The 26,215-nt window shown below is 48.1% G+C and overlaps 1 protein-coding gene and 1 long non-coding RNA gene across 7 annotated transcripts in view; one reads left to right on the top strand and one right to left on the bottom strand.

Moving 5' to 3' along the window:
- Window positions 1-6,314, bottom strand: part of LOC143822115 (uncharacterized) — a 74,756-nt gene extending 68,442 nt beyond the window's left edge. For both annotated transcript variants that reach the window (XR_013226048.1, XR_013226050.1), the window contains exon 1: window positions 6,117-6,314. This is a non-coding gene — a long non-coding RNA (uncharacterized LOC143822115). The remainder of the gene's footprint in view (window positions 1-6,116) is intronic.
- Window positions 6,315-6,364: 50 nt separating this feature from the next.
- FUBP3 (far upstream element binding protein 3) overlaps window positions 6,365-26,215 on the top strand; it is a 95,980-nt gene continuing 76,129 nt past the window's right edge. For 2 of the 5 annotated variants that reach the window (XM_077306814.1, XM_077306816.1), the window contains exon 1: window positions 6,365-6,602. In XM_077306814.1, the coding sequence (XP_077162929.1) occupies window positions 6,513-6,602 (90 nt within the window). In that variant the 5' untranslated portion in view covers window positions 6,365-6,512. The remainder of the gene's footprint in view (window positions 6,603-26,215) is intronic. The other 3 variants (XM_077306815.1, XM_077306817.1, XM_077306818.1) reach the window with 3 other exon arrangements.

The following is a 26,215-nucleotide window of genomic DNA, read 5'->3' on the forward strand; positions in this document are numbered from 1 at the left end:
GATCGTCGGAAATTACAGCTCATCTCCAGATTACACAGATCAGTCCCCCTGGAGAAAATGGATGCTTTGGAGGCTCTAGGGTCTTGTACCCGTGAAAGACAGCTGAGCTAGTTTTTTGTACACCACTTTTCACTACCCAAAGGAGTCCCAAAGCGGTTCACAATCACCTTCCTTTCCTCTCCCCACAAGCAGGTGGGGCTGAGAGAGCTGAGAAAACAGTGACTGGCCCAGGTTGTTGTCAGCTTTCCGCAGGGCCTGCAAGACAGAGCTCTTCCGCCAGGCATATGGCTGAGGCCAGGGTGGAGTCCTGATGTTTCCATCTGAAGATCTCCCAAGATATACAGTATAATTAGATCTAACACCTTGCTCAGCGTGGAAGAAGGAGGGAATTAGGTGAGTAGAGTTTCTTCATATATTATGATCACCAGCTGCCTATTATTTTTATTGTTGTACTAGCCATTCATTGTTATATTAGTTATATTCCCAATACAGCGGGTGCTAGCGGCAGGCAGTTTGGAGGGTGGGGCAAGGCAGGGAGGGCAAGCAGTGGAGGGGCAACCCACGGTGGAAGGGGGGTGGGAGGAGGGAGGGTTGGGGCGAGCGAGGGAGTTCTGACAGAGACCTGAGTGTGGGGAGGCACGGAGGCGAGTGGGTGAGCAAGTGGTGGGACGCACTTACAGTGGGGAGCCAGGTCAGTGGCAGTCAGGATTCCTCAGAGCAAGGTCTGCGGTGGGCGGCGGGGCTCACAGTGGGGGGGGGCAAGTACCGCTGGCGGTAGCGGTGGAGAATGACCGCAGTGGATTGTCTGCTGCGGGGTAGTGGTGTGCAGAGCATTATTGTGCTGGTAGGTGGGTGGGGTGCCACTGGCAGCACCGTAGTGGCGCGGGGAGCGTTGGCAGGGAGGGCTGGCGGTTGCCATCGGGTTGAGCGAGTTGTACCGCAGGCACGCTGTCTGCGGCCGTGGGTGGGAAGTCCCTCTGGTGGCTGGGAAGTGCAGTGGCGGCCACAGCTCCTCCTCGGTGACGGAAGCGTGCAGGAGGTGCGAGATGGCGTGGAGCGGTGTCGCTGTCCTGGGAGGTGGTCACTGCTGTGCTTCCGTTGGCTCCGTAATGGCGGGGCCAGGGCTCCAGGAAGGAATGGCAGCGTGGCTCAGGCTGGGCGAGTCACACAGTCAGCAGTTGTCAGTGGCACCTTCCCTGCTGGCCCCCTGCTGGTCTGGCAGAGGGCGGCGGCAGCAAGGGGGAGTCTTGCGGCTGGAGGGCTGCGGGTGCACAGCGGGCCGGGCCGTTGTCAGAATGGCGTGGGCTGCTGGCTCCTCCCATTGAAACTGTAAGGTGAGTGAGGCGAGTGTTCAGGCTCGTAAGGCGGGAGGTGTTGGGGCAAGGCCAATCAGGGGTCGGCCAGATTGGCCCTATTCCATCTCAGACCGGCCGGACACTCTCCACTCCCTGTGCTGTTTCAGGAATATTAAGAGGAACTATGGATAAGGATTGTTGTAGGGGTGATTTTATGGGTTTTATGGTATTTTATTATTTTATTGTTGTGAACCACTGCGAGATCACTGGACGAGCAGCGGTATAAACATTAAAAAACAAATAAAATAAAGGCCACCCAGTTGGCTCCATGTGGAAGAGTGGGGAATCAAATCCAGTTCTCCAGGTTTGCAGCTGCTGCTCTTAACTACTACACCAAGCTGGCTTTCTGAGGTCCCCATCCTCCATCCTTAAATCTCCAGTTTCCTTCCCTGCAGAAGTAGAGTTGGTTCTTATATGCCACTTTTCTCTATAACAGACAAATTGTTGCTATTCACATGTCTTACCAAATGTGTAATTCTAGTCTTAGATGTATTTATTGCTCAGTTACTTATATATCTTGACTCTAATTAGGACTTCTTGGCAACTAACCTCCCACTTCCTATATATAATGTTTGATGAAATCTGTTTGTTTATTCGAAGAAGTTTGCATCTACACAGGCCATGTCTCTTGTACCCAGAATTGAACTTTGTTGGTCTTGGAGGTGCCATTGGTTCTAGCTTCATTCATACATCTGTTTGTTAAGTCTTGTATTCATATGCTAAATGATTCACAGACCTTATCAACTGCCTTAATCCAATCTGAGCTGTAATGACTCATTGGTGTAGTTGTTAAGAGTGCCAGCCTCTAATCCAGGGGTAGTCAAACTGCGGCCCTCCAGATGTCCATGGACTACAATTCCCAGGAGCCCCCTGCCAGCATTCGCTGGCAGGGGGCTCCTGGGAATTGTAGTCCATGGACATCTGGAGGGCCGCAGTTTGACTACCCCTGCTCTAATCTGAAGAACTGGGTTCAGTTCCCCACTCCTCCTCCACATGCAGCCAGCTGGGTGATCTCAGGCCAGTCAGAGTTTTCTCAGGTGTCTCTCAGCCCAACCTACCTCACAGGCTGTCTGTTGTAGAGAGAGGAAGAGAAGATGATTGTAAGCTACCTTGAGACTCCTTTGAGTAGTAAAAACTGGTGTACAAAAAAACAACTGTTCTTCTTCTGCCTTATGTATCTTGACTCTAACCAGCCCTTCCTAGCCCCCATAATATGTAATGGCTGATTAAATTGTTCCACTGCATCTGAAAAATGTGTGCATGCACACAAAAGTTTATAGGTTGAATAAAACTTCACTGGCCTTAAAGGGGCCACTGGATTCAAACTTTGTTCTGTCTAAAAAAGCTTGGTTTTTTTTTGGGGGGGGGGACACACGTGAGCTCCGTTGACTGAAATTGAGTGATGGCTTCCCTTGCAGACCTCAGCTCTTTTTAAAAGCATGTGCATGCACACTAAGGCACCAATACCACACACACCCTGCTGTTTTACACATACCACAGCTGATGAGGTTAAGTCTCAACTATTCAAGATGGGGTATTCTGGGGCAATTATATTTTCTAAGTATATCTTAGTCAAACAAACCACCACTTTCCACTATTAAATCAGCCACACAGGATAAATGAACAAATGTGTCCAGTCCTGCTGTGAGGTAGTCTCAGCCTCTTCTCCACTGGGAAGCTATAGCAAGGGGGCACAGATGGGTATCTAGCCTCACCCCCTCAAAAAACGTAGAAGAAGCCCTTCCTTCATCTGATTTCATTTTTATCATATCTTACTGCAGTTAAAAATCAAAACTGATTTTATGGACTTTAAACCTTTGTTCGCTGTACTGTTGCTCTGGTTTTATGTGTTTCCGTGCTGTTTTATACTATACTTTTTGTTCTTTTATATTTTGAGTTTTATGCTGTGAAGTTTTTATATCATTGTTATGCTGTTTTTGGATTACTGCTGTTCATTGCCAATGATTTGATCAAGTATCTATATTTTGTGGTATAACTGTAAACTACCTTGGATAATTGAAACTCAAATACTTTGGCAACCTCATGAGAAGGATGGACACCCTGGAGAAGAGCCTAATGCTGGGAGCGATCGAGGGGAAAAGAAGAAGGGGATGACAGAGAACGAGGTGGCTGGATGGAGTCACTGAAGCAGTCGGTGCAAGCTTAAATGGACTACGGGGAATGGTAGAGGACAGGAAGGCCTGGAGGACCATTGTCCAGGGGTTGCGATGGGTCAGAAACGATTTCACAACTAACAACAACGCCTTGGATAATATTCATGGGAGCCTGAAGGTGTTTAAATTGACCTAGATAGCCCCCGCTGGTCTGACCTTGTCAGATCTTGGAAGTTAGCAGCCAAAAATAGGAGAATCTATCCTAGGCTATTACAAAGAGTTATATAATTTAACAATGAATAAAGATGGAAATACAGTATATTTTATCTCTTCTTTCTAATAAAAATCAAACAATGAAAACGGACTCTAGATTTGTACTGTTTTCAATGTAGCATTTTCATCAGTGGTTGTTTCCTCCTATTACTATTTTAAGTGCATAGAGAAAACAGATGCCATTGTTCCAAGGTATCCAACTACTATGTGATAAGGATCAAGTCCTTCACTAATTCTATAGTCTATTATTCCCTATTTGTTTTATTTATTATTTTTTACTTGAATTTATATACCACCGTTCCTGTTCGGGCTCATGGCGGTTTACACAATAAGAGAGTAAAAATACAATAAAACTCCTTAAATACCTCAATTACACTGTTAAAATTATTAAATTAAAAGATGGCGGTACTAATAGATCAATTCATTCTCCGGAAAGGAGGAGGACAAGATGGCGGCGGCAAGATTCTGATGCTGAGAGCTGGGAGTCTTAAACTCCCTCTTTTAATCTCTCAACAGTTAATTAAGTTTTTTTAAGTTCTTTTATTTATTAATAACAACTGGAATTCCTTCTCACATGTCCTTGGAACAGTTATCTCTGCTGATTAAGGAGGATTTTTAAAGCGGACTGCCTACAACTGAATTCTCTTATCTGATAAATGTGCAACTCGGGTAAGCACACTGAGAAGGATTACTGGTACTAATTTCTCATCTTTTAAATTTTATTGGAAAAGACCGAAAGTTTATCCTGGTCTCGTGGATTGTTTACTGTATACCGCTGAGCCGTGTTAATTACCCTATAAGCCTGCAAGAGATGGGTCAAAAAAGGAGGATCCAGGATTTAGAGGGAACAGAAGGAATGGAAGATTTGACAACTCCTGCTTGCAAGCAAAAAAAGATAGAAGATTACTTTGCTCCAGATAATATATTAAAATACAACATTCCCACCTCTAATCAGTTTACCCCCTGGCTTCATTGCGCCGCACTCCTCTAGAGGAGGATGTTTTAAAGAACTCCTGTGAGGAACCAGTATCTCTAACACTTGAGGAGAAAGAAATGGAGATGATTAGAGGCATCGAGGGACCTGAAGAGACCAATAGCGATATCAAAGAGTTATGTCAGCTGACAGCCAGAACTGTACAATCTATTTACAACAGCTAGAAGTTAATAACAGATAAGCTTGATCATCTCATACAGGAATAGATCAATTTATCCTCTCGACCAGCCAGGCCACAGTCTTGCCATCCTAAGAGTGGGAACTGATGGACACAATGGTGATGGGGGATCCCAGATTGAATGGCGGGAATCCGCCCTGGCCTCAACCATCTGCCTGACGGAAGAGCGCTGTCTTACAGGCCCTGTGGAAAGTTGACAACTCTGGCAGGGCCCTAAGCTCTTCCGGGAGCTCATTCCACCAGGTTGGGGCCAGAACCCAAAAGGTCCTGGCCTGGGTCGAGGCCAGGAGAGCTTCCCGAGGGCCCGGGACTACCAGTAAGTTCATACCCACAGAGCAAAGAGCCCTGCGGGGGGCATAAGCAACCAAGCAGTCCCGCAGGTAACAATATATATTTATGGGCATGTGGCTCGAAGGTATGAAGACGTTTAGCCAAAAGACTACTCCTCAGAAGCTATGCAGGATCAGCCCTGGGTAGTATTGGGATGGAAGACCCCCAAGGAATATCAGTGGTGCTAAACAGAAGGCAGGCAACCCCCTCGGAATGACTCTCAGCTTGAAAACAGGCAGGATTCACACAAGTCAATTGCAACTAGGTGGTAAAAAAAGGCCATTTAAAAAGATCAAATGACAAGCAAGTAAATAAAAACATACTGCTTGTGGCTGAAGCAAAAAGTCAGAGCAGACCTTCTTGCTTTCTCAGAAATTGTGCGGCCTTTTGGTTTGGATTACGAGAACTTCTCCTTAGCAACTAACTGACGTGTGTACACGACGGTATTCCTGAACTTAGAAGTGAATATGGAAGGAACACTCTGATTCCAGCATACACGAGCCATAAGGATGCCAACCTCCAGGTGGGGCCTGGGGATCCCGTGGATCCAGCTCCACTCCAGCCTGCAGAGATCCGCTCCGCTGGAGACAAGGGCTGCTCGGGAGGGTGGGCCCCGTTGCATTACCCCCCACTGAAGCCCCTGGCGCCCCACACCCTTCCCGTGAAAGGAGAGTGCCCCCCCCCCGCCCCGCAGGCAGCCCTGCTGCTCCACTCGCGCCTCACGACCATTCTCTGAGGGGGCTGACGGGGCTCCCCCTCTAAATCCGGCCGCCGCGTCCGGGCCGAGTAAGATCCGCGGCGCGATCACACCGACGCGCCCGGCAGACAGCCGCAATCCTTCTCGGCGCAAGCGCACTGGTGCCCCAACATACCCAAGCGCTTCTCCCTGTTACGCGCCGCCCCCTTGGCCTTCTCGCGGAGCCACGCGGAGCCGCCCTGGCCACGTGACCACACGAGCCTCCCGTCCTCCGGAAGCGGCGGCCGCGCCCCTGGCCTCGTTCTGGTCTGGCGTTGACGTCACGCTGAAACCCCTCTATCCCAGCCCTTGGAGATTTTTCCCCGCCCCTCCTTCCCTCGTTTGCCCCCGCTTCCTTTTTCCGGCGGAAGCGAGGGAGGAATTTCCTTTTCCGGGTACGGATCCCCAGGCGGAGGGAGCCGAGAACGCTTGAGCCCCTGGGCGCAGGACGGCGGGAGAGAGGGGCGGGCGGCGGCGGTTGAGTGGCGGGTGGCGGCAGGAAGAAGAAGGAGCGGCGGCGGCGGCGCGTGTCATGGCGGAGCTGGCGCAGGGCCCGAGCGCGGCGCCCGTGGGGGGGATTAAGGCCGAAGGCTTCGCCGACGCGCTGCACCGCGTCCGCCAGGTGAGAAGGAGGAGGAGGCCGCACGGCCTGGGAGGGGGCGGGACGTTGGGCCGCCTTCGCCGCCGCCAACCCCCCTCCTCCCCCGGGCATCGAGACGCGGGAGCTCCGGGGCTGAGGCGCGGCGGCGTCTGGCGGGGCGAGATCCGACCCTCTCGCCCTCGGCCCTCCTGGATTTCTACCCCGAGATGGGAGGGTCGCTGAGGCCTATAACCCCCCCTCCCAACGGTCTCTGGGGAACAAGGCCTGAGCGCTCTCGTCTGTGCTGCAGCTGTTTCTGGGGCTTTCCCTCTGCAAGCATACTGCCAGAACATCGCACCACAGCATTAGAGGGTACATCTCCAGCACGTTTTTGCTAATATTCTTGATCCTTCCCGGAGCAGGAGGTAGTGGACCCGGTTCTTCCAACCCACTTTTGCCTCACTGTAACACCCCTGTACTCATTTGAAGGCCAGTAACTAGTACAAGGTCACCCAGCAAACTTCCATGGGCTGAATCTGGGTATCCCAGATACTAGCGCAGCACCATAACTGTTGCACCGTCCAAGACAATAATGAGTGCTTGGACCAATGAAAGTGTAAATTTCAAAGCTGCCTTTACTTTGGAAATACTTACTGGGGTTTATTTTAAGTACTTAGATTGGAATAGTTTACTCTGGCTGGCACCTGCTTTCTTTGATATTAAAAGGTAGAGTTATAGAAGCCAAAGCTGCCATCTCCTGCATGTGGAGCAAGTGCTTTTACTGCTCATCGTGTGTTTGGCTTACATATAATCAGGTGGCTGGTCTTAGTCTAGTATTTTCTGCTATATGTTGTGCAGAAACTGTTCTTGATTCCTGTTGCATAAAAGCATTTATATGGAGATGACTCGAGGTAAACCTCAGATCTATATGGAAGAACATCTGGCACTGGACACCTAGTAAATGGCTGCCTAAAACAGAATCAAACCATTGGTCCACCTGGTTCAGACTGATGTGTGCCAACTGGCAGTATTTGTCCAGAATTTCATGCAGACCTTGTTGGCCCCCGCTGCTTGAGGTCCTTTTTTTGATAAAATGGGTTTATCTAGCACAGCATTACCTAATCTGAAAGGATTTCTCTATCATCTAATATACTGGTCTTTTCTAATAGCTGCATAATTAATAGAAAAGGCTCACCTAAGACACTGGAGAGTCAGTGGCTATCAGAGTGCTGACTGTGATGGGTAAGGCAAAGTTGTGTGATATTCAACCATTTAATGGGATGCCAGGGATTAAACCTGGGTTACCGTGTCTTTGGGCCACAGCATTGTTTTCCTTGGGATTTTTCTGTGCTTGCTTGGGAAGGTAGAAGAAAGTAAGAAAATCTTTGTTTAACCTGTGGCACTGTATGATGGGGATAGCACCCATTTTGGCCCAAAAGCTGGGGGGGAAGCAGCATTTGACCCCAGAGTGTTTTGGACCAGCTGGAGGCTGTCCACATCTGGAAGGTACTGATTCTTACAAGCTATGCCTTTCAGTTCTCTGGCAAGGTGTTGGTCAACCTACTTACTAGGGATTGTTTGGTCCTGGTTAATATCAGTCCCCCAAACTTAAAGCAACACATCTGTGAACAAGGTGTTCTGGGGATCAAATTTTGCTTCACCCGAGATCTCATTAAGTTTTTTATGGGCTCCCAAACCTCAGATTAGTTTATGGGCTCCCAATTTTTTTGAGCCTGTGAGCAACTTTGGAATTCTGACACAGCTACAAAATGCCAGAACCAGACACAAAGTAGCTGCTGTGACTTAACTTCAGCCACAGAGATCCTTGTGATGTATGTGAGGGCAACTGCTGCTAAAGCAACATTTTTAATAATCTGACCAGTCAGGAGCCTTGATGGCCAAAGCCCTCACCATCCTGCTTGTAAAACTACTTGGCTGGCACCCAGAACGGTATGCACCAGGACACCCACAGGCACCATACAGAAGACCCTTGGATTAGCTGCACCTCCCCCAAGATGGTGATGGAAAGAGCCATCAAATCACCAGAACGAGATGTTCTCAGGTGGTTTGCCATTGCCTGCTTATATGAAGCAGCCCCGGATTTTGTTGTTGGTCTCTCATCCAAGTAATAACTAGGGCTGACCATGGTTAGTGTCTGAGATCTAAGGAGGTAGGGCTAGTGTAGACCAGACACATCAACCTCCCCCAATATAGAAATGGTAATCCCTTCTTGACCAGGGTCTGATAGAGGTGACCGATTAGTCAGTTACTTAAAATACTCCATAGCCTTGCACAAATAGCTGCATGATTGTATTTGCAGATAATATTGAACATCAGTTCACCCTCAGTAAATGTAGGGAAAATATGAATTATCCTTCTCCTAAAATCTTGCTCAAGCAATTCTGTTAGGAGAAAGCTGAGGCGTCTACTTTCTGCAGTGGGACCATTGCCCCTTTTACAGTAATCGTTTTGGAGGGTTGGGGATTTAGTGGAGCTTTCAGCTGGTGCAAGAAGCCTTCTACAAGTGACTGATATTAACAGAAGGCTTCTTGCTCTGGAGGGGAGCATTGCCATTAGTTGAATATGACTACAGAGAATGCAGCCAACAGCCTGTCCTCTTCCCAGTCTTCTATCCACCTTTTCCCTGTCGTGAGTTGTAACTTTGACAGGAATGATGCACTCTCTCTTTGCATGGTCTTTTGGCCTGCTGGAAATTCTGTGTCTGTGTTTGTAGCTTCCACAGGAAACTCTTGTGAAAAAACTAGTGGCTTTCTCTTGCTCTTCTGCACATTGGTCCTATTCAGTTATCCTGATGTTTGGCTTTGGAGAGATGTCTTGCTACTGAAGGGAAAAGAGTGTATGTGACCTTGCTGTAAGAAACCCAGACATATTATGCAATATTGGAATAATCTACGAGAGTGCTTGTGTAGATTCCGTTCGCCCATAAGATAAATGTAATTTACCTTTTTAGTCTTAAACTTGGAGGATTGTTTTTTCCATAGTTCAGTGGACCTAGCTATCTTGATGTGTGAAGAAGATGAGGAAGATCTGGTTTTTTATACCCTGCTTTTCACTACCCACAGGAGTCCCATAGTGCAGTGGTCCCCAACCTGCGGGCTGCAGCCCGGTGCCGGGCCGCGAAGGCCATGGCGCCGGGTCGCGGCTCCCTCTCCCCGCCCCCCCCCCAGTAAAAAACTTCCCAGGCCGCAAGCTTGCAGCCCGGAAAGCGTCTTACTGCAGGAGGGCGGGGAGAGGGAATCCGTGCCGTGCCCGTGTGGGCGCGGCCCGATGCATGGGCGTGGCCCGCGCGGGCCGCAGGTGCAGCCCGATGCCCTGTCGGTCCCAGCCTCAGAAAGGTTGGGGACCACTGCCATAGTGGCTTACAAAGACTTCCTCTCCTTTGATGAAAAAAAGGTAGTAGATCTCTATTAGCTTACCCAACTTCTTGCTAGTTACTGTAGAACGAGACTTTAAAAAACAAAAAACCTTACTCTGGTTTTGGATATTATGAGACTTTTCCAAATCAAGTCTTCATGTAGTCAGATGCCTTCATTGGACTGTAATAGCTATGGGTTTCAACACATCAAACTACCTTACACTGAACCAGACTGTTGGTCTGCCATAGTTAATATTTCTGTTCTGCAGATGAGCATCTATTCAGGGTTTCAATCAGAATTCTTTCATATCGCCTACTACCAGTAATATGAAACTTTTGCTAAAATGGAAGATTTTCCTTCCTCGTATATAAGGATTGTTGTGCTATAGTTGTGTTGCAGAAAAATCGCGTTAGATTTTTAAATTTTTTATTATATTTACTAGACATCAAGCCCGCTGTATACTAAATTTCCAGTGGGCTCTAGCATCGTTCCTGGGCGCCCCTCCCCCCGGGACCCCGGCCGCGGTGCGGGAAAGGAGCAGGGTCTGCTCCTTTCCCAGCGGGAAATCCTCATTTTCCGCCCTCCTCCCACCCCAGGCCCCGGCTTCCTGACGGGGAAAGGAGCAGGGCCGCTGCGTCTCCGACGTGGCATCCCTGCCCCTTTCCCTGCCAGGAAGGCTCGCTCATCGGCGCCCTGCCGCCCCTACCTTGTCGGAGCCAAGCTCCAAGGTAAGTGGGTTTTTGTAATAGCAGCAGGCGGCAGCAGGCGAGCGAGTTAGTGGGCTTGGCAGGCAGTCCTGAGTTCAGGGGGCCAATCCGGGCTGCACAGTCCTGGGCCAAGGGCCAATAGGCTCTGTTCCCCATCCTGGACTCTGCCCACCCCCCTTGCCCTAACTGCTTTATTTATACCGCTCCCGTGGAGCAGTTACAGATATACTGTCCTCCCCTGAGGCTGTGGGTGGTTTACATAAAAACAGGGAACAATACAGATAACCCTGTAGTTATAAACAATAACAATACAGTGATAACATAGAACAATATAATAGAACAGTAGAACAATGGTGAGAACATTAATTGAGCTACAGCATACTGATGACCCCATGAGTTGGACGAATTGGCTGTGTTCTTCAGAGGAAGGAGGCTCAGGGGCCAATGGAAGATGATTGGTTCAGGTCAACCTCAGCCAAATGCCTGGTGGAGGAGCTCCCTTTTCTAGCCCCTGCACAACTGTTCAAGTTTCGTCAGGGCTTTGATCTCTTCTGGGGTCCAGGATGGAGAAAGCTCTGGCCCTGGTTGAGGATGAGCTGAATGTTGCGGACATTGTTTAAATGTTTAAATTTTAATTGGAAAATCCCCTGATTCAAATTTTCTTGTAAAATCCGTGTCACTTCCTACAACCTGATTCCTTGACTTTTGGAATTGACTTTTGGACCTTTTTTTGTACAATGCAGATGCTCAGCCTACTTGTCCTGGCGCTTTGTGTTTTTACTTGGGGAAGCCTGTTCTTGTCCCTTTACAGATCACAATGGTGCCTTCTCTCTACACCCTGCCTCCTGCAGTTGAAATGGAAAAGGAAGTTGCATCAGCTTTCACGTTCACTTCTTTTGAATGAACAAAACTTTGGGTGTAGCTACTCTGAAAGAAGGCTGAAATTATTCCCTCAGAATCAGTTTCTGTTGTAGCTATCTTGGGCAGGGCTATGGAAGGGCAGCATATGAATTCTCTGAATTATGCAGATAAACAGATTTCTGACTACATGTTTTGTGGAATAAGCTGGCATCTTGCTGCTGGCCTTTAATTGTATCTGTCTTGGTTGGGTTTAGAGCAGTGGTCTCCAACCACCGGACCGGGGACCGGTCCCGGTCCGTGGATCAATCGATACTGGGCCGAAGCGTCTCCTCGTCCTCCCTGGTTGCTGCCTTGGGGGCTGCCCTGCCATTCTGCCACCAGCTCACCTTTGGTGCCCTCCGGCGGCTGCCATGGCTGGGGCTCCCCCTCGGCGTGGCACTGCACAGCTGCTGCTGGCAGCGCCCCCCAGCGGGCGGCGGGAAGTCAGGGGCACCGGCAGGAAAGCAAGTGGAGCAGGGGCTCAGGTGGCGGTGACATCCCTTGGCAAAAGACTCCCCTCCCCCCCTCCGAGCCTCAGTAAAATTGTCAAGCGTTGACCAGTCCCCGGTGATAAAAAGGTTGGGGACCACTGTTTAATTGAGTGTGAAAGACCATGTGCACTCTCTCTCCCCATTTCCAAACTGCCATGGAGAGAAACATGCTCAATCTATTAGTGGTGATATGAGCTGGTTATGCGATTCTTTGGATTCCTCTCAGGGACTGATGGGGCCTCTTTTCAAATGTGAGCAGTTGCTAGAGATGGACTTTCCTCTCCTAGGAGAAAGTTTGGCTGGAAGTTGGGCACTCTCTTTTGGGCAGAGGGAAGAATCTACAAATCTATAGTGGGATTATATCACATATAAAATGTGAAGGGTGCTTCTGACGATGCGCAGGCCCTCTGATTGGCCCTTTGGAGGAGGGTGCTGGCAGAAGGTAAGCTACTTGGTACAACCAGCCAGCACCCCTCCTTACCACCAGTGGGGGCTATGAAGGCTGACCATCTTGTGGAGCCTGTGCCAGTGTCTGCTGCCTGCTTACTTCCTGCGGGGGTTGAGAAGGACAGCTGCCTTCTCCACGGAGGGCCTGTGAACCTGCCCTGCCTCTTCACCACCTACCTGCCTCCACAGCGGAGCCCTGACCAGCCTTCCCAGCCCTCGGTATTGGCGAGGACTATGCGCCCTCCATGGAGGAGATAGCCAGACTTCCCATCCCTGCCAGAGGTGAGCATTGCTGTACACGTCTCCTTTGCCTCCTTCCCGGTGTTGTAAGCTTCAGTGGGGGCAGGGAGGCCTCCACGTCCTCCACTTCATTCTTGCTGCTGTCTACAGCTTGTCATGGGGGGGGGGGGGAGCAGCCACTCTAGCCCGCTTTTAACGCAGTCTTTGCTGCTCCTCTGTATATAATGGGAAAGCATGGTGTGAGTTTTGAAATGGGTTAATTTGATTTCCAGGTGTGGTTGTACATTATACTTTGTGTCACTTTCAGTTTGGGGCCCCAGACACTCATGTGCAACTTCGCATAGACATGTATCCATATATAAAACTCCAGTGTCTGACTTGACCATTGTACTCAAACAGTGGCCATAGTTACAGTATGTTTGTCATCTGTACTTTCCTATTAAAACAAGAGCCCTTTGAAAAGAGATGCCCGAAGCCGGCTAAAGGAGGGCTTTTCATTTAGCCATACTTCCATGCATTTATTGCTTGCTAGGAGAAGTTCTGTGGATGCGTATTGAATGCATGTCCCAGCATCAATATCTTGTATCTACACAGTGTGGCTCTCCAGTGACATGTACTTAGATGGCCATCTATGTGTGGTGCTAATACAAAGCATTTGTAAGGCATGCTGAGAACTGTATTTGTGTGTGTTGGAGTTACCCACTCCACAGGGCCTGCAGAAGGGAGCTCTTCCACCAGGCATTTGGCTGAGGCCAGGCACAATCAACAACATTTGCAGGGCCCCTGCTCCCCCCTCCCCCCTAGAAATCCACCAAGACTCCTGGACCTGTTTGTATTACTATTGTTTAACGTTATACTGTTACCTTGTTATTATCAGTTAATAATATTAATGTTATAGTTATTATATTTATGTTTCCATGTATAGTTTTCAGTTCTATGTAAACCGCCCTGAGTCTTTAGGGAGGTCGGTATATAAATATGAATAAATAAAGAAATAAAATACAGCAGCGTAACAGTTGCGCTCAGTAAGCATGAACAACATTTACTTCCCCAAACTGTTTTGTCCTACATTGTAGCACTGAGAAAAGTAGGAAGAGTACCTTAAAAACATCCATGTATTGTGGCCAGTTTGGTGTATTGGTTAGGAGTGCAGACTTCTGGCATGACAGGCTCGATTCTGCACTCCCCCACATGAAGCCAGCTGGGTGACCTTGGGCTTGCAACGGCACTGATAAAGCTGTTCTGACTGAGCAGGAATCTCAGGACTCTCTCAGCCTCCCCTGCCTCACAGGGTGTCTGTTGGGGGGAGAGGAAAGGGAAGGCGAATGTAAGCCGCTTTGAGACTCCTTCAGGTAGAGAAAAAGCGGCATATAAGAACCAACTCTTCTTCTTGGCTAGACATTAGAGTTGATACTACAAGTTAGTTTTTGGCTTGAATATTGGAAGGTTAGAATGTGGTGAGGGGGAAAACTGCATTTGGATGGGGGGAACCAGCTAGATAAGCCTTTCTCAACTTTTTAACCATTGAGAAACCCCTGAAATGTTCTTCAGGCTTAAAGAAACCCCAGAAGCAGCACAGTTGCACAGAATATGGTTGGGAAGCAGAGCTGTGGATACGCCCATTTGGGAAGGGGGGGGGAAACAGGTCAACATGACCATATAAGGTCATATCATCCAATAAAATAAATAAATAAATAAAATATATAAATTAATTAACTCTCACCTGTTCGGGAAACTCTGCCAGGGCTGTCGAGAATCCCCAGGGTTTCATGGAGCCCTGGTTGAGAAAGCCCTGTGCTGGATGCTTCCTAACCTGCTTCTAGCTAAGGTGTGGAAAGCTCATTGACCTTGAGCATGGCATTCCAGCAAACTAACTCGCACATGATGTGTCATCAAGACAGATTGATACTAGGGTTGGGCGCTTCGGTGTCTGAAGCGGCCGTTCGCGCCCGAAGCAGCCAGCGCGGGGGTAGGGGGAGGCATGTGTGTGCGCCTTCCCCACCCCTGCACCACAGCGCTGGCTGCTTCGGGCGCGAACGGCTGCTTCGGACACTGAAGCACCCAACCCTAAGCCAAGGGTTCTTCTGGTCCAGGGTCTTATTTCCAACATGAAAACAATAGTCTCCCTCAAGATTATAGAGCCCATCTGCTGCAGACATCTGATAGCATGCCTCTGACGCTGAAGCTTTAGATACCAAGACAAACAGAATTGTGAGTTACAATTTTGAGTAGAGAAATTATCCCTTTACCAGGGATAAGATACCTCTTCATGACAATCCTGATTGTCCCTTCCAGATTATCTCCCCACAACGACCAATAGGCTGATTTCATTAGAATTATGAGTTGTTCAGTAAAATATTGTCAGTCGAGAAAGCATTCATTTGCAAACATAAAACCATGCAATTCCTTTTTAAGTTGCATAATTAATAGCCCAGTCCCCTACATTTAAAGGTGCATGCCATAAACCCCTTTGTAGGTGTTAATGGACTCAATGAGATGCCAAACTCTGCTGTGTCTCACTCTTATTTCAATCTGTCCATGGAGGGCACAGACAAGAAAGAGAAGCCTCTTATTGATAGCAGATGCCTCCAGTTTGGCCCACAAACAAAGACTTGAAATGGAATCGAATGGTGATTTAAAATTGACAAATGCCACGTATAATGAGACTGAACCCATATCACTGTAGAATGATCGAGTTGAAAAGGACGTCCTGAGTCATCTAGTTCAACCCCCTGCACAATGCAGGAACTCACATCTACTTTTCAATAAGATGTTGGAGAGTAAGGCAATACTCAATAGTAGATCTGCCTTCCCTAAAACCAGCTTGTTCCTGTGCTAAAATTGTCTCCTGATCAAGTGAGATGTCTAGAAGGTTCCTGGCATATAGTTTGCTTATCTTTAAACCGCTCCGCGGTATTAAATAAAAGGGTAAGGAGTAAGTGGGAGGAGAGTGGGCGGGCGCTGTCCGGGATAAAAATTCGGTGGAGCGAATCAGGGGCCTCTTCGCGGAGAGGCTCCTGATTCGCTCCTCTGAGTGCCACTCCGGGGCCAAGTGGACCATTGGCTACTTGGCCCGCTCCGCCAACTCTCCACTCCTCTGAGGCTGCCATTGTCGCCTCTGCGCCCGCAGCACAGTAAGTCGCCATGGATACTGGCATGGCCGCCACGGAGGAGCCTTGCCCCATGCCGCTGGGCTGAGGGAAACCTGCTTTCGCTCCGCCTGGCCCTCCAAGTTCCCCGCTGCGCCTCCCCAAATGGGTCTCCGCGTCCCACCAACGCACCCTTCCCACCCCGACCCCGCACGTCCCTTCCCGGAACCCCAAGCCTTCTCCCGGCCGCCACTTACCACTTGCGCCGTTGGTCTCTTCACCGCCTCTTCTTCCCGGAACCCCAAGCCTTCTCCCCGCCGCCACGCCACCAGGGCCACCTGCCCACACGCCGCAGCTCTTCCCTGCGCCGGCGCCTCCGGGCCCTGGTAGCACCAATGGCCACAGTGCGGGGCTGCGCTCGTGAACGCCGCAGAGCCGGGCCGACACCGCACCTCGCTGCCATCGCCCCTGGGCTCTGGCCGCCCCTTTGCCACAGGGCGTGGCTGCTGCCACAGGGCGTGGCTGCTGCCTCGCACGCTGCAGAGCCGGGCTGCTGCCACACCTCGCTGCCGCCGCCCCCGGGCCCTGGCTGCGCCGATGGCTACAGAGCAGGGCCGCGAACGCAGCAGAGCCAGCCCGCTGCTGCCGCAGCACCTCGCTGCTGTCGCCTTCTTCCCGCTGCCATTGCCCTGCCGCACTGCTCGATCCTCCACCCTGCACCCGCCACTGCTGCACACGCCTGTGGCGACACCCGGCCACCCTCTCCACATCCCCTTCCTATGGCCCCCGCACCCCGGCCTGCATGTGCTAGTATTCTGAGGACAGCGGCCTTTATTTCTAGTTATACTTATAATACTAAAAGGCCTGTAGTCTGAGGGATAATTTATGTTACCCTTCTTGTAGAAAGGAGCCACAACTGCAGTCCCCCAGTCCTTAGGGATATAACCAATAGGTGTTAGAAAGGGGGGCCACCAATCAACATTCTCTTTAAGGAATTCAGGAGTAATCCCATCCACCGTAGGGGCCTTACTCTTTTTGAGCCACTGAATGTGAGATTAGATCTCTGCAACGGAAACCAGGTGCCTTGAAGGCAAATCAGATAGATCAGAGCAAGCTGACTGCAAGTGTGGATCTGAAAACAAGGAGACCCATCTCTCAGCAGGAATGAATGAATCAAGGGATAGAGAGATCTTTGACTCTCTCTTTGAAGTTAGCTTCCAAAACAATGACAGATTCTTAATCTCCGATTGCCTATATCAGGATCCTCTAGAGCTCTCTGGAGCAGTGGTCCCCCACCTTTTTATCACCGGGGACCGGTCAACGCTTGATAATTTTACTGAGGCCCGGCGGGGGGGGGGGGTAGTCTTTTGCAGAGGGACATCGCTGCCGCTGCCTGAGCCCCTGCTCTACTTGCTTTCCCGCCGACACCGCTGACTTCCCGCTGCCCGCTGGGGGGCACTGCCAGCAGCAGCTGCGCAGTGCCATGCCGAGAGGGAACCCCAGCTATGGTGGCAGCTGGAGAGCATAAAAGGTGAGCCGGCGGCAGAGTGGGCAGGGCAGCCCCTGAGACAGCAGCCGGGGAGGAGACAAGGAAGAGCTGCAGACTGACTGATCCATGGACTGACACCGGTCCCCGGACCGGGGGTTGGAAACCACTGCTCTGGAGTATTCCCTTTTACTTTGAATTATCTCAGTTGTTTAAAGGCTTTTTTTTTTTGAGAAAGCAAGAGTGTATGAGCACCCTGTCTCTGACCTACAGCTTTCTAGGCAAGAGGCAAATAGTCGATGATCTTGATAGGCTCGAGAAGTGGGCTAAACTGAATAAAATGAAATTCAATAGGGACAAATGTAAAGTTCTGCATTTAGGTAAGAAAAACCAAATACACCAATATAAGATGGGGGAGACTTGTCTTGGCAGTAGCATGTGCGAAAAGGATCCAGGAGTCTTAATAGACCATACATTGAACATGAGTCAGCAGTATAACTCAGTGGCTAAAAAGGCAAATGGAATTTTGGGCTGTATCAAACAGAGTATCGTGTTCAGATCACGGGAGGTGATGGTACCGCTTTATTCTGCTCTGTTTCGGCCTCACTTGGAGTACTGTGTTCAGTTTTGGGCACCCCAATTAAAGAGGGATGTTGACAAACTGAAACGTGTCCAGAGGAGGGCAACAAAGATGGTGAGGGGTTTGGAGACCAACACGTATGAAGAAAGGTTGGGGGAGCTTGGTCTGTTTAGCCTCGAGAGGAGATGACTGAGAGGGGATCTGATAACCATCTTCAAGTATTTAAAAGGGTGCCATATGGAGGATGGAGCAGAATTGTTCTCTCTTGCCCCAGAGGGACAGACCAAAACAAATGGGATGAAATTAATTCAAATGAAATTCCATCTAGACATCCAGAAGAAATTCCTGACAGTGAGAGCAGTTTCTCAGTGGAACAGGCTTCCTCGGGAGGTGGTGGGTTCTCCATCTTTGGAAATTTTTAAACAGAGGCTAGATAGCCATCTGACGGAGAGGCTGATTCTGTGAAGGCAAAGGGGTGGCAAGTTACAGTACATGAGTGATTGGGATGTGAGCGTCCTGCATAGTGCAGAGGGTTGGACCAGATGACCTATGAGGTCCCTTCAAACTCTATTATTCTATGATAGGTGGGTTGCCATCATCTACCTCCATGTAGCCATCATCTACCTCCTTGGAGTACTCCCATTAAGATACTAACTGGGGCTGTTGCTGCTTCACATCCCAGATCTCATGCAATCAGATTAGCCCTAGAGCTTCTCAGTTTGGCAGTGAGGCAAATTTGATTTTGAATCCCATTCCCCTGGTTCCACTTAGTCTTTTAGTAACTTATCACATGCTGCTTCCTTCACTAGTTGAGCTTGAAATCAGGCCTACGCAGGGAGAGGAAGTAGGGGGGTAAATTTCTGGGAGATTGCAAAGCCCTGGAGTGCTGTTTTTTGTTGTTTAGTTTGTTTTGTTTTGGCAGTCCACCATTCTTGTCCTAGCAGGACTCAGGGCAACTCATGAGATGTTTGGACTGACCAGTATGTGAAAGGTCTGGAAGATCCATTGTCCATGGTCCTATGAAGCTTTGGGGGTTTGCTTGTCATAGATGAGGCAGGGTGGACTTTCTGCCCTGTGTGGCTACTCTTGGGTTTTTTTGCTCCTCTCCTCCTCCACGTCCAATATCCTTATTCAATGAATCCTTTTCCTTCCACCAGGTGGGTAGAAGAGAAGCAAAGCCAGAAGCCAGCCACTTAAGGGGCCTCTTGCCAGCCTGGCTGCTGACAGGATCCCATATTGTTATGTAAAGGTTGGCTGCATTACTAAGTTTTGTGTACACATTCACAGAAGTTGCCACGCCACAAAGAATATTTAGTCTGCCTGCTCGTGGCTGCATTGCTCTTCCCTTTGCAGTTTTCTTTCGAATAATTGACGATGCTTGAATGGGACCAAGTAAATGGCAGTCATCTGAGTAGCTTGGTATGCTGTAAATGAAAAAAGTTGTGACTCTGCTATACCTTGATTTGCATTCCCTTCTTTGCTCTGCAAAGGGTCCTGTGCAAAGACAAGTGGCTTAGCTGATCTCATACATGGACCATCCAAAGCCTGAAAGATACTGCTGTAGCTGAATTGGGTATAGGCAGTGGAGGTGGTGTGGGATGGAGGGTGTCAGAATTGGGGTTCTCAAATAAAAAGCTCATGGTGCCCATGGCCTAAGGGAGGGTAATTGGCTGGTTTCCTGTCCCCTGATCCTCAGCAGCCTCCTTCTGCCCTCTCCTCCTTTTGCTTATCTTGTGGCAAGTGGATTGTGTTATATAAGCTGGATTTGAAGTGTCTGCTGAGCAGCTGCTAGCAGTAGCAGAGAGAAGAAAGGGCACACATGACCCAAGGGCTGAAGCAGAGCAGTAGTCTGGAGTCTGACCATTGCAAATTGCCTTTAAGCTGTGTTGCTTTTCAGTACTTAGCAGAGAAAAGAGGTGCTGTCTGATGGTTTGGTGGCATTTATTTCCACTATCCGTGTCCTGCCGTCTGGGCTGAACAAAAGCCGTAGGCGTTCACTATTTAGTAAAACATGGAAATATCCAATGGCTAATTTGAAATCATAAACATAGTCTGATTTAAAACAACCCATATGCATTAATTTGTCATGTATTTACCCCATCTTTACCCTATCCAGGGTGCTCAAGATGGCTTATGCAGTTAGCATGCACAACTACCCTGGAAACATAATCATTCCCCTGAAAATGACTTAGGAAGCAAAAAACAAAACAAAACATTTTTTCAAGGAAAGTACATGGCTTCTCAGTGAGCTTGGTCATGCATGTTAGGAAAGCCATTGAAGTAATTTCATTATGCCACTTTGGGTTGGAACCTGCAGATCTGTTGCCTGCAAATAATATTGCATTACCCTTGACCAGGGCACTTTCTCCTGACTCATGTGTTGGAGAGAGTGTCTTTATGTGTTGAAATTGGCCAGGTCCAGACATTCATTTTTTTTCTGGGAAGAAGTAATTATCGTGTTCATTTTGTGTTCAAATGTTCATTGTATTTTAAGGAAGTTTATGTCCTTTTGAACAATATGCCCATCTTGGAGGCTAATTCATGGTCAGTGAAAATGGACCTTCAGCACCCTTGCTACAGCTCATGTGGCAACATTGAAAAAAGTCCACCTTCTGTACATTAACTGATTGAGAACCTTAGAGCTCTATCATTAGTTGATACCATAGCAAATAGATGACAGTAGCATATGAACATATTTTTGGATATTTGGAAACTTTTAATAAAAACGTATCTGTTGATCTGACACTGCTGTTGATACATTTTTGTCTCTATTTTATGTATTCTCTTCTTTTAAAAAATGTGTAGTTGCTAGATTTTGAAAGGACGAAGGATTCATGGGAGTAGACCCAGCAGTACCCCTCCCCCACACACATATGTACTGAATTATTCTAACAATAATAAATATTACTGGTTCACTAAACATAACTTCTCTTTGGGTTTTACCCAGGAAGACTAGGGGTAGCCTACCATCATCTTATATATACATAAAGACTGATTCCGATGATGTGCTGAATGTTTGAAAGGCTGCCAGCAAGGAGCCTTCCCAATGTTTAGAGCACCGGGAGAAGTCACCCACCCCCTGCAGGGTGCAGAGCCGAGCTACTCTGTGCCTCGTTGGGGCAGCACCTCTTACAATGAGGAGGGATGCTGCCCAGCTCTTTAACTTCAAAAGAGCTACCACCCCCGCTCCCCGTTATAGCTGGCTGCAACATGATGGAGAGATCCAGCAGCTTTTGAAGGATTCCGCCCCAAAGATGGGAACCTTCAAAGGAGCCCCCCCACACACACATTACAGCCCAGCTTCTCAATGGCCCCACCCCCACAGGGTGCGGAGAGAAGTCTCTCTAAGCCTGTTCCCTTTAAATCCTTCCCCTCAAGCCCCTACCTGTTCCTGATCACACCAGGCTTTACTTCTAGTTTTAAAAATAAAAAAGCAGATATGTTGGGCCCTATGAGTGATATGGGACTGAGATACTGATTTTTTCAACATTTTTACCACTTCAGGCCCATCATTAGCTATATTTAGAGGGTGCAGGCCAACCTGCTCAAGTAGGAGTAGAATGTTTGTTTCAAATTCTCAGTATCTCAGTGGGACATATTTTAAGAGCGTGCTTGGAATCCCCAAAACTTTGGTTTGGTAGCAGTATTCCTGGTAGGAAAAAGGTATTAAATGTAAAGGGGTCAGCAAAAAGGGACACTGCTGTTTCTTTAAAGTTGTGAATGAGGGAGAAGGGCTGCATGTGGGCTGCAGGAATGAGGTTTAATGGTGAAAGGACTTGTCTAGTTCAAAGTCCCTGGAAGGGGCCATCCCTTTGGAATCTTGATGGTGGTGAGACAGCCACCAAATAATAGAATTGCTGCAGCCATACCCTCCCAAGTTCAGTTTTCTGGGAATGAATGGCAGCCATTCTGAGGGAATAGAAAGAAGAAGAAGAGTTGGTTCTTATATGCCGCTTTCCCCTACCCGAAGGAGGCTCAAAGCGGCTTACAGTCGCCTTCCCATTCCTCTCCCCACAACAGACACCCTGTGGGGTAGGTGAGGCTGAGAGAGCCCTGATATCACTGCCTGGTCAGAACAGCTTTATCAGTGCCGTGGCGAGCCCAAGGTCACCCAGCTGGTTGCATGTGGGGGAGCACAGAATCGAACCTGGCATGCCAGATTAGAAGTCCGCACTCCTAACCACTACACCAAACTGGCTCTCACACATTCAAGGAGTGGGCTAAAATTGTTCTTGTCCTTTGGTTTCCCTGGCTATCAAAATTAAAGTCTGCTTCTGTTTGCATGATACCACTACCTCATCAGCATGTCAGCATGTCACCATCCTGGATACTGTTTTGGTACTTCTTTATTTTGGAATGATTTATAGGGCACTTTCACACAGGTAGAATAGTGCACTTTCAGTCCACATTCAATGTACTTTAGTGATTGGTTTCAAGTGGATTTTGTTTCACACAGTAACATCATTTTCCAAATGCTGTGAAAGTTTTTTGAACACACATTATTCAGCATGTGTGAAAGCTGTCATGTATACAGATGGGCACAAATGATGTGATGAGCAAAAAGTTGAGCAAAAAGTTGTGCTGAATTCTGGCTGGATCAGGGCTTGGGAGGCAATGTTCAGCATGCACATGGTCGAAGAAATGTCTGAGCTTTTCTGTGAGTTTTGGGACTTTGGAAATTGAAACATACCCAGAAATATTGGTATAAAAAAGCTAGATAATGTTGGAGGTGGTGTTCTCCTTCTGAGGTGGAAGACATCTTGGTGGGTGATTCCCAGCATTCACTCAGGGAGGCAGGAACAGTTTTTCTTCACCTTCCTGTCTTCTTGGTAGGAATCCCCTTTCTTAAGTTTTCTTCTTGCCTCTACAGCAGATATTCCCAATCAGGGGTCTCTGGATGCTCTGGAGGGGGTCCGTGGACTTGGTGCATGTGGCTTGGTGGTTAACCGTGGCAGCTTCTAACCCGGCGAGCCAGACTTCATTCCCTGCTCCTCCACATGCAGACAGTTGAGTGACCTTGGGTTCACCACAGCACTGATAAAGCTGTTCTGACTGAACAGCACTGATAAAGCTGTTCTCTTAGCCTCATTTCCCTCACAGGGTGTCTGTTGTGGTGAGAGGAAAGGGAAGGCTATTGTAAGCCGCTTTGAGACTGCTTTGGGTAGAGAAAAGTGGCATATAAAACCCAAGTCTTCTTCTTCCCCTCCTGCTTTAATGGAGTCTCCCAGAAGCTAGGGAACTGGCTGCTTCCATTGGTTCCCCCACCCTATTGTGAGTTCTCTTGTGGTTTCTGTGCCTGGGAGGGGACAGAGGCTGCATGCCTACTCCTGGCTTAAACCACCTCTTATTTCTCCCCTCCTCAGGTTTCCTCAAGCCTGGCTGCTAATGCAGGTGGTGATGTTATTTCCCGTGACATGGCACTTCCATGGAGTGTGACAGGGAGGCATGGCCAGTTGTCATCACCTCTGGGGCTCCTTGAAGCCTGAAAAAGTTATTTCAGGGGCTCTTCCACAGTCAAAAGGTTGAAAAAGGGAGAGCAGCTAGCTGAGTAGGCTGTCTTTGTTCTATTTCCTTTTTCCTTATTCTTTCTGATATTTCCACCTCTTGCCTGTCAGTTCTCCTCTGCACTAGCCTATCTACTATTCCTTTAACCCCCCCCCATCTTACCTACAGTTAGCCACTTCTGAGGGAAGAGCAAGAAGGATGCTTTAGGATGCTCTGGGCTGATCCTGCGTTGAGCAGGGGGTTGGACTAGATGGCCTGTGTGGCCCCTTCCAACTCTATGATTCTATGTTTCTAAGGCTTTTTAATGAGAAAAGAGCTTGCAGCAGCCATTTTAAAAACACAGTTGCTTCTGTGATAACACAGATGCTTGGTTCTGTGGATGAGCTGGGGCATAGAGACAGACTTCTACCAGGTGACAGAATCTCCTTTTGTTGGAAGCCATGAAACAACAATTCCATAAGGCAAATGACTGCAAAAGCTGCACCAACTGCGAGAGACATTGACAGAGAGGTTGTTGAGAGGCATCTGGCTGTACTGGATGAGTTCAGATCCCCTCGGCCAGGTGGTGTACACCCAAGAGAACTCAAAGAACTTTCTGGAGATTAAGGAGGTGACAGAAGACTGGAGGAGAGCAAATGTTATCCCAATCTTCAAGAAAGGGAGAAGAGATGACAGGGGAAACTACAAGCCAGTGGTCTCACCTCAATTGCAGGAAAGATAATATAGCAAATTTCAAACAGGGCGATCTAAAATCATCTGAAGGAAAATTTGTTGTCTGAGGAAGTCAGCACAGATTTGTCTCCCAACAGGTCCTGCCCAACCAACTTGGTTTCCGTCTTTGAGTGACGGGCTTATTAGATTGTGGAAACTCAGTGAATGTTGTTTACCTGGATTTCAATAAGGCTTTTGACAAGTTTTCCCACAATGTTCTGATGGGTAAACTGGAGGACTAGAGACTGGATTTTACATGGTTAGATGGATAGGCTGCAAAAGCTGCACCCAAAGATTGCTTGTCAGTGGTATTTAATCAGATTGGAGGGAGGTGAGCAGTGGAGTGCCACAGTGCTCAGTACTTGGTCTAGTATTTTCAACATTTTATCAATGATCTGGACATTAAATTTGCAGATGACACCGAATTAGGACGAGTAGCAAAGAACTTTTCTTTCAATGAGATCTGAACACGCTAGAAAAGTGAGCTCATGATAACAAGATGCAATTCAATAAGGGGACGTGCAGAGTTCTACATCTGGGTCACAAAAATGAGAAGCATGTATATTGGACGGGGGATACACTTCTGGGTAGCAGTGTGTGTGGCATGCTCTTGGGGTACTTGTGGTAAGCTAAATATGAGCAGATAGTGTGATGAGGTGGTAAAGAAGATTAATGCAGGCTTGGGCTGTATCAACATCACATCAAAATCAAAGATGTCAGAGTCCCACTGTATACTGCATTAGTCAGAACCCACCTGAAGTCCTGTGTGCAGGTCTGTAGGCTTCTCTTCCAAAAGGATGTGGACAAAATTGTGAGGTTTCAGAGGAGAGCAACAGGACCTAGCCTGGGGACCAAGCCCTATGAGGAAAGGCTGAGGACTTGAGAATGTTCAGTGTGGAGAAGAGGAGGTTTAGGAGACAGGATTACTGTCTTTAAGTATTTGAGGAGGCTAGGGGAAGGTTCTTGTTGGTAGCAGAGTTTAGGACCCGCAGTAATGGGTTTATACTATGTAAAATGATATTGGTTAGATACCAGGAAAAAAATTTTTGCGGAATATTTGAACAATGGAATTGATTGCCTAAGGAGGTGATGAACTCCCCCTCACTGGCAGTCTTCAAGCAGCAACTGGACAGATACTTATCCAGGGTGCTTTAGGCTTATTCTGCATTGAGCAGGAGGTTGGTCTAGATGGCCTTATGACCCCTTTCAACTCTGATTCTATGATTAACAAGGAATGCAAAAATGAATTTAAATGATGCTTGCCATGAGGAGAGAAGTGTCCTGGAGACCTAGGACAAACCATTTTATGTGCTCCCAATACACTGGTACCAAACAGCCCATGGCATTTACCAGACAAATGGGTGGGAAATATCAATAGAACCCAGCTGTTCCAGAATACCCTCATTACCTGATAAGCATTACTAGGCTATTCAGCATGCCCTCTACACTCTTTTTCTTCCTAAAACTAATAATGAGAGAAGAGATCTCAAACTTTTGCCAAAGGAGGGCCCTTTCTCTTGCTGCCCTTCCTCCTCCCCAAAGTATGAAGGTAAAACTTCTGATGAAAAGGGACCAGATGGCCTCCCAAGGCAGTTCACAAAGGGGAAAGAGTAGCCCATTGTTGGTGGACTCCTTAGACAGGAATACCTTCTCCTCCCTATTATTAAATTCAGTATCTGATAAGGATGAGGAGGAAAGTCACTGGCTGCACTAGATTTAAAACTATTTCCAATAGTGGAAAAGCAAAGCTCAGGAACTGAGAATGGTCACAGATCAAAAGGAAATCAGGTTGTTTTCCCTGACTGGGCATAACCCAAAATGCATTCCCTCTGCCAAAATTGTAGGAAATTCTTGAGTAGAGTGGGCTAGACCTATAGCTATCTGCCATTTCCCTCCATTCATTAATGCAATTGAATGGTCTGCCTAACTACGCTGATGTAATTTTGCAGGTCTCCCTGATAGATGCACCTGTGACTGTGTTACAGGTAGCTGGTTTGCTCTCAGAGGATGGAGAGGGCAACCTTAAAGACACAACGCTCAAGAAACCAGATTTTGCCTTTCAAATGGAACATGAGGCCTTTCAATGGCAGTCAGGGCTTCCATCACAACTGCCTTTGTATCT

Source organism: Paroedura picta, chromosome 12, assembly GCF_049243985.1.
Source record: "Paroedura picta isolate Pp20150507F chromosome 12, Ppicta_v3.0, whole genome shotgun sequence".
Lineage (NCBI taxonomy): Eukaryota > Metazoa > Chordata > Lepidosauria > Squamata > Gekkonidae > Paroedura > Paroedura picta.